The 15,670-nt window shown below is 42.5% G+C and overlaps 2 protein-coding genes across 5 annotated transcripts; one reads left to right on the top strand and one right to left on the bottom strand.

Moving 5' to 3' along the window:
- Window positions 1-647: 647 nt before the first annotated feature.
- On the bottom strand, window positions 648-3,240 carry paqr8 (progestin and adipoQ receptor family member VIII). Of its 4 annotated transcripts, none has more exons than XM_020616962.1 (2): window positions 2,929-3,240; window positions 648-1,809 (listed from the first exon to the last, which is right to left on the bottom strand). In XM_020616962.1, exon 2 carries the CDS (start codon window positions 1,755-1,757, stop codon window positions 690-692), a length of 1,068 nt encoding a protein of 355 aa, XP_020472618.1. In that variant the 5' UTR covers window positions 1,758-1,809; window positions 2,929-3,240; the 3' UTR covers window positions 648-689. The 4 variants fall into 4 exon arrangements, with proteins under 4 accessions (XP_020472618.1, XP_020472619.1, XP_020472620.1 ...); XM_020616963.1 differs by lacking the exon at window positions 2,929-3,240 and adding an exon at window positions 2,802-2,922; XM_020616964.1 differs by lacking the exon at window positions 2,929-3,240 and adding an exon at window positions 2,731-2,804.
- Window positions 3,241-3,952: 712 nt separating this feature from the next.
- On the top strand, window positions 3,953-14,166 carry mcm3 (minichromosome maintenance complex component 3). Its single transcript, XM_020617021.1, has 17 exons — window positions 3,953-4,504; window positions 4,816-4,928; window positions 6,615-6,823; window positions 6,987-7,117; window positions 7,233-7,471; window positions 8,221-8,329; window positions 8,416-8,569; window positions 8,685-8,816; window positions 8,987-9,195; window positions 9,301-9,475; window positions 9,613-9,739; window positions 9,904-10,054; window positions 11,543-11,683; window positions 11,807-11,916; window positions 12,088-12,158; window positions 13,352-13,454; window positions 13,646-14,166. The coding sequence occupies exons 1-17, from the start codon at window positions 4,430-4,432 to the stop codon at window positions 13,842-13,844; spliced, it is 2,448 nt and encodes an 815-aa protein (XP_020472677.1). The 5' UTR covers window positions 3,953-4,429; the 3' UTR covers window positions 13,845-14,166.
- Window positions 14,167-15,670: the final 1,504 nt, after the last annotated feature.

Raw genomic sequence — 15,670 nt, 5'->3', positions numbered from 1 at the left:
GACCCCCTTGCCTCAGCAGTAAACTAGCCTCCGTTATCTTAAATCTCGCTATCTGACAGGTTCCCTTTGGCAAACGTCATAGCCCACATTTGCTCATTCACTGTCTTTCAACCCTGGCATTGCTGCACACCTCAGACAGATGACAGCTTGTGTGGCAGAAAAGAATGTCCATTAACGTTAGACTCGAAAAACTGGTTTGCAGTGGCACCATGTCCAAAACTGGAGAAAGAGCATATTTTGAAAACACAGCTGCTTGCTTTCTCTACAAACATTTATAGCATATTATTATTATCCTTACTTACTGAAGAACAGATATCAGTTTACACATGTGGGTTTTCTCCTGGTAGGTTTCAGACTTTGTCAGCATTCTCCTCAGAACAGTCATCAGCAGCAATTAAATGTCAGGATGATTTACTATGGAAAAATTTATGCAAACATGGTTAGAAAACTATGGCATCAACTCAATTTCTTTGCTGAATCATAGGTTAAACCCTTTGGAAATTTCAGATGACCATGCTATGCCAGACAAGAAGCCATGTCACACAGAAAAACAATTATTCAATAAAAACATGAAGATAGCTTTGTTTTATTATTATTATAATATGGCATGTTTAAAACCCCCTACATAGCTGTTTCTCTCTCTCTCTCTCTCTCTCACACACACACACACACACAAGTACACAAACACATCACTTGTCCCACTTTTGTTTGTTCTTCAGTTGCTTGTTCATACGTTTCATTGTGATCAGTGCTGTCAGGATGCAAAACAGAACCAGGACAGGGAAGGATAAACAAGCCCACCTCAGCTGTCTCTCTCCAAATATGTCTACCACCATATCCCTCCGCCTGGCATAGTCCTGAAACAGAGCCTCCAGCTGGACCATGGTACACAGGGACAGAAACAGGTGGAAGATCTGGTGGCCCTGGCCCACAAAGTCACAATTACCTGGGAAGAAACATTCAGGGATAGGGCAGGAGAAGAAGAGGGCAGACAGCAGGAAGAAAGCAATCTGGAGGCCATGGAAGGGGTGTGATGGTTCCTGTGTCCAGGAGATTGTGAGCAAGCGGTGGGCTACAGGACTGATATCCAACACATATGCTAGGGTAGTAGGGATCAGCTGACAGATTTTACGCCGCAGTGGATATGGTCGCCGATACCTGGACTTGGCAAAACAGCAGCCTGCACAGGAGAGCCACCCAAAGAAAGCAGCTCCAGGTAGAAACAACAATCCGACCCAGCTTTCTCGCCACGCTGGCTCTGATGTGTAGAAATAATGGGCAAGTGAACAGCCATACTGATACACAGCAACACCTACATAGTCCATGAAGAAGAAGAAGTAGTGAGCATGTTCAGAGTGAGACTGCAAGAGGTGAGCTGTTACACTGAGGAACAGGTAGGTGAAAGAAGACACTAAGAAAAGGCTTAGAGGTAGAGAAGCTGCATCCAAGGTGTACCCCAGAGCCGCCACATTGGCCCACCAGCGGAGCAGCAGCACAGGACATGCCAGCAAGTGAGTCCACACATTCAGGGATTCATTGTGTCTCTGGAAGAGGCTGAGAAGGTAGCAGCGCCAGTCCTGCTTAATGGGCCGGTAGCCTGAGAGGACGTAGGGCTCTCGAAACAGGATAGGGACCTGGGAGGCAGTGGTGGTGGGACTAGGCGATGGCAAGGCGGAAGGGAGGAGGTATGTGAGGCGGCTGAGGTGCTTGATGTTCAGAGTCAATGTGCTGAGGCGTTGCAGAATGCCACCAGACATAACTGAGGGGTGGATGTGGTAGAGGAGGAGATGGTCTACAGACAGAAGAAGACTGCAGGGGTGGAGACAAAATTGGGAAAAAAAAGGCCATGTTAATACAGGACTTCACTTCAAAAGTAGCTAATATTTAAAAACAACAATAGTATTTCATCAGAAAGACCTTATAATGGCCCAAAACATAATAGTATCCAAATATGCACTTTGATGTGATGCCAACAAGCATTATTTGAGACGTCAAGCCATTTTTAGAACGCATCCATGTGCACAGTGAATCAGAGGTATAAAGATGGTGACAGAAGAAAGAGGGGGAAAGGGAAAGCTAAGCTTAACACAAGCTGAAGTGGATTTAAACAAGGGAAGAAAGTGAATTAAACTTCAGTCAAACCAGCCAGGAGCATGCTGTGAAATTTCTATTGACAGATTGACTGTTTTTGTGAGCTCTCAAATACTGCACCTCTTTTAAATTTGTCTATAAATTTCTATTGACAGATTGACTGTTTTGTGAGGTCTCAAATACTGCAGCTCTTTTAAATTAGTCTACAAGGTCACACATGTACAGGATGTTGGGCCACACAGAACTAATGCTTTCTACAGTCTCATCACACTGCAATAGAACAAAACTAAAAAACAGTAATAAAACCAATATGCACAACATGAAAGGCTGAATAACAGGGTGCCATTCCTCTCCACATAGATTACGCACACCAGACAAGCAAGTCTAACCTGTAACCATGGCATGTGAGACAGGCACATACAGAGAAGACTGTTGTCAGTAAGGTAAGTGGAGGCAACAAGACACTCAACCATTTGAGGATGATAGCTTTTCACACCAGCTACCCTCCTAAATGGTGCGCCTTGAGCCCCCTTATTGCTGCTATCACATTCCTCTGACGCGCAATACCTGTTGAAATACCCTAAACTCAGTTCATCTTAGACAAACAAGATATCACCTGTAGGGTTAATGAATACGTACAGTCATTCGTGTAAGTCTGTCCTAGAAAACAAGCTGCATATACATTGTTAGTCCGTAGAGAAGTAACATACCTGTAACGTTATGTCAACACAAACCCTTTAGTTTACAAAAGTTGTAAAAAAAAAATGAATTAGCTAAAACCATATGTTTCAAAACTAGCTGTGAAAATCTAACACTCAATAAGAAACATCACTTCACCTGCTTGTATCAATAAAACACCTGCTGCGCCACTTGAGTCCAACAACGTCATCGTCTTCTTCTTCTTCTGTTTTCAGCGGTTGGAAAGCAACGTCTCGGAAGAAAGTGGAAAACCATCAATACTACATACTTTCCTCCGTTAGAAAGTGCACAGCCATAGATAACTATAACACGCTGAGGTAGAGAGCTATATCGGAGGTAGTGGGAGAAAAGGGTACAAAGCCGGTCAACACCGGTAGCGCAAGAGCTGGAAGCGTAGGCGGGGTTACGATGCCCAAAAGGCGCCTACGCCTCCTCATGTACTGTATACTGAGACAGCGACCGTCACTGTTAAGTCTGTGCTTAGCTTTATAGGCCATTCTTAGCATTTATTAATTAATAGAACTTTGGAAGAGTGGTTTGTGTTATTGTTTAATATTACCCAAATTTTAATAGCTAATTATTGTGCCAAAGGAAACGTGCATGATTAATTTTGGATGTGTCTCCATCTACTGTGCAGTACCATACACTGCATTATTGTTGTTGAGCTGATCTAAGTTTTTTCTTCAGTTACATGCCAACATACTGTACAACAGACTTTGAAAATGATATAAGAATTAAGCAACACAAAGCACATTTTCCAAAATTATTATATAGTTAAATCAACGCCCTTCTGAAACATTTTGAGCAACAACTGGACTCTGTCACCTTCATGAAGGAGGATTTAAGGAACAAAGATGCCCAGGAAGGCTTTGAGCTCACATTGACAACTCTGCCCATCCCACTAATGGAAATGATTGGTTTAAATCACTGACCTATTAAAAAAAAGCTGGACAAACCCACTGTGATGTCACCCATTGGTTTTCTGAACAGCTGATTTAAAGTCTGGTGGTCTCTAAAATGCATCTTTAATCTGTGGTTTGCCGCCATATTGGTAGCGCTTCACGCCGGCTGCTACGGATAACCCAAAAATGGGCAAAGAAGTGGAGCATGGGTGGAGCTGAGGCGGGCTGAATGAAGCCAGCCAGTGGGGGACTCTTCCGCCTGTCACTCAAAGTACCCACGCTCGTAATTAATGGGTAGCTCTTAGTCTCGATATAATTAAAACAGGCGAGTAATATACACATTCACCCTACCCTCTATGGGGATACATATCCTATGTGTATACGTAAAGAGTCTATGTAGCCACCCTGGGAACAAACGGACACTTATGGAGTAGGCTTTTTGTTTACTTTTTGTTTAAGGGGAAGCCCGTCCCTTCTTGGTCCTTTTTCGCGGGAGTTCATCAATGGGCGGGGTCATACGGTGGTACAGAGGATTCTATTGGACAGATGCACGTTTATGCCATATACGCAAATGAGCGCGCACCGAGTTGGCCAATCGCATGTCACGCTTTAGTTGTATCCGGCTCACAGTGGCGCGAAAATCCCTCTGTCGTTTGGCTTGACTGCAGCCGGGCTGACAGTGTGCGAACCTCTACAAGATTTTAAGGTTACTAACGCAGAAGAAATAATCGCACATAATGGCAACTGATGTCGTAGATGACCGGGAGATGAGGGAGGCCCAGAGGGATTACCTAGACTTTCTGGATGATGATGTAAGTCATACTTTTGCTGGGCTAAGTACTCTTGTCATGTGGGGTGAAACGGGAAACCACGCGGTCATAACAAAAGCAGCAACCTGGCACTTACATTGTAAAAAAGGAAACAAAAGTCTTTGTTCATATCTGTGTCCACAGTTCAGTCACATTCATTTCCAAACGCTAACGTTACAGATTGGACGCGTTGTGCAGTATGTTCTGTAAAGAGGAGGCATTTTTTCACAAGCCCAATGAAAACGGTATCTAATGTCAGCATGCACTGGGCTAATAAATATGAAACAAACACCAACTCCTTGGCTTTTCTGCAGCAAGACCAGGGGGTTTACCAAAGCAAAGTCCGGGAAATGATCAGCGAGAATAAGGCTCGACTCCTCGTCAACATCAACGATCTGAGGAAACGCAACGAGGCCCGGGCCGCAAAGTAAGAAAGGACACTCAGTGTGTACATGCCAGCTGATATGTGCAATGTCCACTACTATAATGTGCTGTACAATTTGGGACACTGTTATGATGGTGATGTTTATTGGAGGTTTGCAAGCCAACTTAAGGAGCATTACCGCCACCTGCTGGGCTGGAGTGGGGCACAACAGTAGAGGTGACACTGCCCCTATGGCTTACATATTATAATCTATACCATAGATTAACTAGCTGTTAAACACTTATCAACGTCTGCGCAGTAAAGTCAGGCGATATGTAACTTTTGAAAGACGAAAAATGTGCTAAGTAATTGCACTGATAAGAAATATCCCACTAGTTGTTAGTTATATACAACTGTATTTGGTCTGGTATGGCAGTATTATGTGGTGACTAATGCAAATAGTTTGTAACGTAAAACTCTTGTGCTGCTGATGTTCTACATTTGTGCTCTAGTTTTGTAATTGTCCCTTGTTTTCTACAGTGGCTTGAATTGTAAAAGTTTAATATTAGCACCGTCACATGTGCCATCACACTGGCACTGTATTATTATTTCATATTTGAAGGAAACACGTGCCACAGGGGCCCAGAATACACATTTTGATTAGTATAACCAACTGGTTGAGCTTTTGTTCCTCGTGCTGGATATCTATACTCAATGCAATTAGATTCCATTATATTCACTTTGATTTGATTAATAATTAATTTACATCAGTAAAAATACCAGTGTTGCATGAAGTATTTCACATTATGCAAACACATTTCCACGTTATAATAGTGTGAACCAAGTATTTATTTTTTTTAATTTGACAAATACAAAACTACTTAAACATGACACATCTTTATATTTAAGAACGCACGCAAAGCAGTTGAGCAGGGGCAATAAAAACCCTGCACCCCTAACAAGGCCATCATCACATCATTAAAATGAGCCTATCATAAAGTCTTACCTATCCCATACAGTTACAGTCCAGTATCAGATGCTTCAACTAAGTCCACACATCCATATTAATGATCTGTTTGAGCCTATGAAACTCTGGTCACTGATTGACTTGCACTGTTCGTGCTGATATCGGCCTGATGTATGCAGATAGCTGTTAGCTAGCATTAGCTCCTGACAGGAACAGACCGGATAAAGCAGAATCCACACAGGGTTCACTCAACTTCCATGGCCTCACATCTTGTAGCCAGAGATATCTGTTCAGCAAAGCAAACTGAGAGCTCTGACCAGTCTGCAGTCGTTTTTTATTTTTTTATTAACGGGATCTCACCTACAATTCAGCTAACCACCCTGAGTGATGACAAAGTGTTGTGTGTTTACAGTCATGAATCAACACTGCTAATAGTCAGCTGTTGTCTACGTTACTTTATGACTTCAAATAACCTTTTTGTGCATGTTGTAAGATCTCGTTTTCAACCAAGAAGACTTTACACACCAGACAGGCTGAACTAAACCTCTTACTGTGTAGCAAGTCATTTAGCATTTAGAGCAGTTGTACATGTTTACTGAGAAAATTTGCAAATACAGATATTGATATCTGGAGTTCAAGAATAAGCAATTGAATTGTTCAAACAAGAATTGTGATTAATTGGATAATTTATTTTATTTTTATAAAATCCAGCCCTATATTCACCAGAATAATATAAGCACATAATTAAATTAATGACCCAAGTGATTTAATCTTTCTACCAGGCTGATGAACAATGCCTTTGAGGAGCTGCTGGCTTTCCAGCGGGCTCTCAAAGACCTCGTGGCCTCAGTGGACGCCACGTACGCCAAGCAGCATGAGGAGTTCTTTATCGGTCTGGAAGGCAGCTTCGGTTCCAAGCATGTCACCCCTCGTACCCTGACCTCCCGGCTGCTGGGCAGCATGGTGTGTGTGGAGGGCATCATCACCAAGTGTGAGTTTGTTTATTAGTTCTTCCTCTTTAGGAATCTACTCATCACAACCTGGCTCTTAGGATGATTTGCATCTGGTGTAATTTTTTGTAATGTAATGATTCCTTTTCACTCAGTAATTCTGAACATTCATTAATGATTTCCCTCTTTCTCATTCTTCTTCAGGTTCTCTCGTGCGTCCCAAAGTGGTGCGCAGTGTCCATTACTGCCCGGCCACCAAGAAGACAATGGAAAGGAAGTACACAGACATGACCTCCTTAGATGCTTTCCCCTCCAGTGCCATCTACCCCACCAAGGTAGCCATGCCTTCATATTGTTATTTTTACATTCCAGGGGTTTATGTGCCATTATTTAAAAGAAAAAGGTGCTTAGAATATTCAGAACTCACTTTGGTACTGTCTCACCTAAAAGGATGAGGACAACAATCCTCTGGAGACAGAGTTCGGTCTGTCCGTCTACAAGGACCACCAGACCATCACAGTGCAGGAGATGCCAGAGAAGGCTCCTGCTGGCCAGCTGCCACGCTCTGTGGACATCATCCTGGACAATGACCTGGTGGACATGGTCAAACCGGGAGACAGAGTGCAGGTCATTGGAACGTACCGCTGCCTGCCTGGCAAGAAGGGGGGGTTCACCTCCGGCACATTCAGGTGAGACAGACTAGAGTGTTTGTGGTGTTGTTGTTTGTTGGGGGCGCCCATAACTATAGTTGTTTTTGGCGGCCTGTTTTCATTTTAGTTTTAGTCTAGTCTTTGAGTGAAGCTGTCATTTTAGTTTTTATTAGTTTTAGTCAATTCATACTCTTTTTAGTCTAGTCTAGTTTTAGTCGACGAACACTGATGACATTTTAGTCTAGTTTTAGTCAATGAAAATTGTATTTTAGTCTCTTTTTAGTAATGCAGTTCTATTTATATATATAGTATAAGTACCTAGTAGTATAGATGAAACCAAACGTTTCTTTTAGCCAAACCCATTTCAGACAAGGTTATCTTATTATATTATTGTTACCTTATAGACTCAAGAATACATCCAATACACATTTTGTGGCCACATTTCTCTCCATCTTTTTCCACAACACATTATCTTTTCCACTTCTATGTAATTAAAGTTTTTACAAATGTCGTTTCTTCTTTTTCTCCCAATGAGAAATACTGCAAAATAATAATAATAACACGTCTAAACGAGACGAAATAACGTTATAACATTTCGTCTCGTTTTTTATCGTCAACAATATTGCATTATATATTTAATTATAGTCATCGTCACATGACCAGCATTTTTGTTGCGTCTCGTCTCGTTTTCGTCACGCGATAAAGGTTCATTGATGACGTCATTTAGTCATAATTTTCGTTGACGAAAGCAACACTGCCCATAACTGATAGTCCCTCTTTCTTTTCAGGACCATCATGATAGCCTGCCATGTCAAACAAATGAGCAAGGAGGTGTCCCGCAACCTCTCTGTAGACGATGTGGTCAAGATCAGGAAATTCAGTCGCACTCGCTCTATAGTAAGACTGTCTGGTTTCTCCCAGTTCATCACACTTCTGAAAATGTCCCTGTGAGAAACTAAATCGCCCCCTTCTGATTTATTTAGGATGTGTTTGACCAGCTGGCTCATTCCCTGGCTCCCAGTATCCATGGCCATGAGTACATCAAGAAGGCGATTCTTTGCATGTTGTTGGGTGGTGTGGAGAAGGTCCTAGAAAATGGCTCCCGCATCAGAGGAGACATCAACATCTTGCTCATTGGTACCTGAGTTTTTTTTGTTTGTTTGTTTGTTTTTTTCTTTCTTTCTTTGTGCTAATGTGCCCATTCGGCCAGAAAACAATATGTCATATCTAATCATGCATTTTTGTTTCTCAGGTGATCCGTCAGTAGCAAAGTCCCAGCTTTTGCGTTACGTACTCCACACTGCGCCCAGAGCCATCCCCACCACAGGACGAGGCTCCTCTGGTGTGGGTCTGACTGCTGCTGTCACCACTGACCAGGAGACTGGTATGACAGTATGACACACAGTAACCTAAGTGCACCCACTGTGCATGACAACATCAGCACACTAACTGGGAGATTCACTTTTCTGGTGACATCAGATATCAGCTCTTTTTTTTTTTTAAAGGTTTAAATGGGGTTAGTGAACACATCTTTGTTTTTGTTCTCTCCGCAAGGTGAGCGTCGTCTGGAGGCGGGCGCCATGGTGCTGGCTGACCGTGGCGTGGTGTGCATCGATGAGTTTGACAAGATGTCCGACATGGACCGCACGGCCATCCACGAGGTGATGGAGCAGGGCCGCATCACCATCGCAAAGGCAGGCATTCACGCCCGCCTCAACGCCCGCTGCTCTGTGCTGGCAGCTGCCAACCCCGTCTATGGCAGGGTGAGGAACAGATCTGATGAGAATTCATGGTAATTTTGAAATGGTTTGCTTTACTTTCAACTGAACCTTTTCCCCTTTTATGAAACGTGTATGTACTTCATACAGTATGACCAGTATAAAACCCCCATGGAGAACATCGGCCTCCAGGACTCGCTGCTGTCACGTTTCGATCTCCTTTTCATCGTGCTGGATCAGATGGACCCTGAACAGGACCGTGAGATCTCAGACCACGTGCTGAGGATGCACCGCTACCGTGACCCCCGTGAGCAGGATGGAGCAGGTACTGTGGATCAGTACTTATTAATGTTATAGCTACCGTTTTATTGTGATAGAGGCCAAATGATTTCTGTTCGGAGCATTAAGAGGTTGTTGTCTGTATAAAATCAGCATTTCCTTTTTTTTTTTTTACCCCCCAAGCTATGGCTCTGGGTGGGACAGTGGACATCCTGGCTACTGAAGATCCAGACGCAGTAACAGAGGAGCACGAGGAGCTGCAGGTCTATGAGAAACACAACAACCTGCTGCATGGAAGCAAGAAAAAGAAGTATGCACATAGGCTCTGTCTTGGCATGGAAGAACTTTTCACTTCTAAGTGTTCTTTTATTCACCGTATAGAGGATACATTAGTGTGAAAGGTTCAATAAACCACTTGCACGACTGTGGTTTAAATGACCAACAGGTTAAAAATAAAGTTTTCTTCTGTTTCAGGGATAAAATAGTGAGTAAGGAGTTCATGAGGAAGTACGTCCACATTGCCAAGGCTGTGACTCCTGTGCTGACGGAGGAAGCAGCCAATCACATTGCAGAGGAGTACTCGAGGCTGAGGAGCCAGGAGCAGCTGGGCGCCGATATTGCCAGGGTGAGCAGGAGCAGGCACACGCCCCATGTGCACTGATTAGGCCTGTTCCTCACGACTATTCGCATATATTTGCTGTACCTAACTGACATCTGTCTTGCACACGCCTGGTAAAGTGGCACAACACAAACTCTCTTCCACTTAAGACACATGTAACATACAATGTAGTTTCACTGTAGGGATCATTATTTTTTTATTTATTATTTTAATGTATTGCTTATTGTTGTGAATACAAAAATGTATACAAATATATCATATTTAGAAAAGGCAGGTTAACTTTAAGGATTATAATCATGCCTTTCTGGTCTATCCACCCCACAACAGTGGTCCTCAATTTACTTCTTAGTCAAAATTGGTTTTACAGTTAGTTGGTTTACATTTAGTTGAACAGTAGGGGTATAAAACCTCATTCTCATCATGATACGATCCTATATCGATTTCAATTCAGGGGCCTGCAATCTATTTCACACGATTGTTTTTATTAACTAAAGTGTAAGTATCATTTTAATAATGTATTGAGCTCCTCTGTTCACTTTCAAGTGTTATTTAAATATAAATAAGGACACGTATACTGATCAGCCATAACATTATGACCACCTGCCTAGGAATTAGTGTGGCAATTGGTCAGCACTAATGTCACTCTGCAGCTCACTCTGCATCTTCTGTGAATTCATTTGCTTCCACAGTTCTACTGTCGGGAAGAGCACAGTGTGTCTACAAGTCAGTGAAAAACTTATGTAAAAGGAGTGAAAACTGGCCGTGAGGACGAGTTGGAGAGAATTATTTAGACATTCAACAGCCTCAACACTCTAGACATGATATCACCACTACAGCCTCTGACTCTTTTACAGTATTTTTCATTTTCAACCACTTTAACAACGATTCAGATAAATCTGAATCTTTTGAAAAGTACAAATGGAAGTTAAAAGTTTAATCTACAGCAGGTCAACCTCATCATCAGTGAGCCGTGGGCGTCCATGACCCTGTCTCCAGTTCACCGTCTGTCCTTCCTTAGACACTGTTGGTAGGTACTAACCACTGCAGACCAACAACACCCACCAAGACCTGCAGTGTGGGAGATGTTCTGACCCAGTCATCTCACCATCACAGTGTGGCCCTTGTCGAAGTCACTCAGATCCTTACACTTGCCCATTTATCCTGCTTCCAACACGTCAGCTTTGAGGACTGAATGGATCAAATGCTTCAGTAGCTTGTGAGCTGCTCACATCTCACTTTTAGTATGAATTTAGCTGTGCCACCTGGCCTTTGTTGTCCAGTTTGAAAAGAATGGCATTACACCAGGAATGCGTACATACAGTATGTGGTGGGCTGTCAAAATAAAAGCACACATAAAAGCCATGTTTATATTTTGCATCAGTGTCATCAGATCGTGGGGTGTTTGATCGAGGGATTGATGGATTGTACAACCATTACCACATGATGCGTGTGGCCTATGAACATGGCCTGACCTCGTTTACTCCTCCTCCACAGACCTCTCCGGTGACGGCCCGAACACTGGAAACACTGATCCGTCTGTCCACAGCACACGCCAAGGCCCGCATGAGCAAAGCTGTGGAGCTGGAGGACTCTGAAGTGGCTGTGGAGCTTGTCCAGTTCGCCTACTTTAAAAAAGTCTGTACTGCTCTTTTGCACTGAACAATAGGGTGACAGGTTTGTTAAAACAGCACCAGGTTTCTGCAGTAACTTGTAAATAAAGTCTTGTCGCGCTGGTGTACTTTTAAAAAAAAAAAAAAGGTTCTGGAGAAAGCGAAGAAGCGTTCGAGAAAGGAGCGGGACTCGGATTCAGAGGAGGAAGAGAACGAAGAGGCGTCCACTCAGCGTTCACAGCGGACTCTGAGGAAGAGGTGAGTCTGAGTGAAACGCAGACACTTTTGTCTTGTTCTCCCCACACATGGGAAACCCATTTTCTTCCTTCCTTGCTCTGTATGTCAGTGTTTGCACTAATAAATACTTGACATTTAAAGTAACTTTTAAAGTTTTCAGTCATCAGTGAATTTGTTCTGTGTGTCCTGCAGGGGGCGTCAGAGCTCTCAGGACAGCCATCCCTACAGCCCGTATGACTTCACTGAGCAGGATGTCCCTGAGAGTAAGCACCACTTTTTTTTTTTTTTACTTCCTCACACTGGTGCAGCTTTGTTTCCATTCTGAGTGACACACTCATCCTCGGTCTGGGACACTGACCTTTAACATGGGGTAGTCTTTGGCCCTTTTGACTGTATTATTTTTATGAGGCAGTCTCGTCTTTTTGAAGGGTGAGCTGCAAAATGGTCCATGTGAATATGGTCTTGAAGTCGAAACTCACTGGACTGCAAAGATTGAAAATATAAATAAAGTATAAAACGAGGAAATTGCAAATACCTTTGGAAGCATTATGTAGTCATGGGCTCTGATGAAAGGGAAAAGAACAGCAATGGGAAGCACAGAATCGACTGGATATTAAATAGGATTATTCTACTAGTGGTCAGGTGGCAGAATGTGAAGCTGAAAGCAGGTGCTCCTTGTTGACCTTTACAGCTGCTGTGTGGCAGCAGTTTTCCTTTTTCAACACATGACTTTGGTGGAAAGGAAACTGACAATGTGCACATACTGCCAGATGAAGGCAATACTAGCATGTGGATGCATGTGCACTACACTTTTAATACACATGAGCAAACAAACTGGACACAGATACACAAAAGAAACTATTTAATAACCACCTTAAATTCTTTTGTCTTGAAAAAGTGGACCGCTATGTTTGAAAAGCACAAATCCCACTTTAATGCGGCTTGTCCTAGTGTATTTTGGCCTTGTCTTCTGCTTGTTCTGTTGTGCCAAGCAGTTTGCTCACTACTGCCCCCAGTGGTCAGGGGGATACCAGCCTAAACTGGTCTAGTACTGAGAACCTGACCACTGGTTGATATGGTCATGCAACAGAGAAAGCTAAACCTGACTAGGAGGCACTCTAAAACACAGATGTTACACTGTGAGTGTGACTTGTTTTGTTTACAAGATCCAGATGTTGCAATAATCTACTGTTTTATTTTGCTACTGACCACTGCATTTTTGTTTGTTTTTCAGTTGTACAAACAGCAATACTGTACTGAATACTTCAAATATGACTGAAAATAATATATGCCTTTTTTTTTCCTATTTAACTTTTGTTTTATTAGTCATGACGGTAGATTTTCAATACTCTACTTTCAAGAGTTTTTAAAATGCTGTAGCTCATTGCTGCATACAGGGTTTCCTGCTACCGTCTCAATGTTTTGGAGTTCTCACATCAGTCTTTACGCTCTTCAGTTCAGGCCGGCACCCCTAAAGCAGCCAAGCCACAGCAAGAGGAGGAGGAGGAGCCCATGGATGCCACGTCCCAGGCCAAAGACCCTGAGCTCTCTTCAGAAAGGTGGGGCACTGATTTCCTACATCCTCGGTATCAATCAGTTTTAGCTTAATTAAGTCCTCCGATTAAATGTATAGCATTGGAAAAATAACCTCAAGGTTGCTTTTTTTTTAAAGCCCTTGAGCAAATTACAACCTGATATGTGTGTGCTGTAAATGTAATCAAAGCAAAGATTCCGTACTTGTCTTCACCAGGATAAAAGAGTTCAAGTCGTCCCTGTTCGCAGTGTTCCAGTCTGCTCATGCTCAGTCTGTCAGCTTGAACACGCTGATGGACGACATCAACAAAGAGCGTCAGAATCGGTTCACGGAGAACGAGGTTCACGCCGCTTTGGCTCGCATGCAAGACGACAACCAGGTCATGGTGGCTGATGACATCATCTTCCTCATTTGATGGAGGAATAGGAGGATGACTTTCAGAAATCAGTAACACCGGCTCCACGAGAAGCAGCAGTTTGTTTGTGTCAGTCTATCAGTGTAAAAGCATCAAATGTTATTCAGTTATGTGCTTGTTTCTGTTCAGGTAATGTTACTTTATAATGTCCTTATTACGAATCCACAGACTGTTTTCATGCTCAACAGAAATCTGTTCATAAGAGCTCACAGTAATTTTACCACCACTTATGTTGCCTGTGTTTGTATATAGTTGAAAACAAGTTGATTAACTGTAGTCGTGTAATAAAAATAAGAAATCGTGCTTTGGTAATGACTTTGATTTTTAACTGATCTGACAGTTCTGATGCAGCGCGTTACATCATTTCTTATCCCCCCCCCCCTCCTTGTCTTCAAGTTATCCTATCAAATCAGAGTTACAACTAGTAGTGGTTGAAATCTTCTCTTATGAAATGGGACAAACCTTTCAGACCTTTATGTGCCGATGTTGTTATTGATGATGATTGAGCAAATAGACATGATGAGTTGCACAGTGCTGTCTTCAGCTGTGGTGATTTCTCTTACATGGTCACTAAGAGCTGCAGGTAGTTAGCCACACTGTTTTGTGTCTGCTTTTAAAAACCCTCTGTCTGAAGGGGAGGGGGGAGGAAGGAACACGCCATTGTTGCACCCACACTTTCCAAGTGTATTTGGTTTTTGGTTCAAAAGTCAACTGTGGCTCTGAAGAGTCTGTAGAGAAGGCTCAGAATCCCTCAAGTCATGCACCAAGCCCTGAGAAATGTGAGCAGCCACTGTCATCTAGCACATAAGAGGCCTTGAGCTCTCGACACCCACAGCTGACTCATAACAGTCATATCAAAGGCCACAGCTTGTGTCTGTGTTGCATCTTTTACTTTAGCGAACACATATTTTAGGTTTTTTTTTTTTTTGTTTTTTTTTTTTTTACAGCTGTGCTTCCTGGATGATCATAGTAACTCATTTAGAATCAGCTAAATATTCAAATGCTGTTACAGTTTTTGTTCCACAGTCACTTTGGTATGTTTCTTGAATCCTCCTTGATATGTACAAAACGATAAGAGCATTTCTCAAAACAGTTCGTACAATCAGCACCACACAACGTCAATGAATATGCCCGTGCATCAAAATGACAAGTCCTTGTGTCATCGTTCACGATTAGTAATGTCAATACAACAGTGTACTATGTAGGTTCTGTAAGTTCATGTGCAAGCTCTGGCTCAGGTTTTGATGAAATTAATTGAAAATACACAAGGCTGCACTTTTTCACATTACTGTATGTGGCAGATTGATAAAGAACAGGCTCCTGTTTACTCTTTTACTGTTTTTACAGCATAGTACAAAAAATGCAACATTAGAAATGTAAACACTTCATAACATTTGGCTGTGTTCAACCAATTGGGCCATGATTGAGAACATGGTCCACAAGCGTGGCCCTTATTTCACTGGGAATGTGTTTATCTCCTTGGCCTCTTAAGCATAAGTATAAGCATTAACTTTATTGCCAAGTATTCAAACAATACAAGGAATCTGACTCCAGCTCAATGGCCCTCGATGTGCGGCTCCTGTTTACTCTTTTACTGTTTTTACAGCATAGTACAAAAAATGCAACATTAGAAATGTAAACACTTCATAACATTTGGCTGTGTTCAACCAATTGGGCCATGATTGAGAACATGGTCCACAAGCGTGGCCCTTATTTCACTGGGAATGTGTTTATCTCCTTGGCCTCTTAAGCATAAGTATAAGCATTAACTTTATTGCCAAGTATTCAAACTGACTCCAGCCCAATGGCCCCTGATGTGCACAGCA

Source organism: Monopterus albus, unplaced genomic scaffold (genome assembly GCF_001952655.1).
Source record: "Monopterus albus unplaced genomic scaffold, M_albus_1.0 scaffold182.1, whole genome shotgun sequence".
In the NCBI taxonomy this organism is placed as follows: Eukaryota; Metazoa; Chordata; class Actinopteri; order Synbranchiformes; family Synbranchidae; genus Monopterus; species Monopterus albus.
The sequence above is the reverse complement of the archived record's forward strand: the minus strand, read 5'-3'. Positions and strand labels throughout refer to the sequence as shown.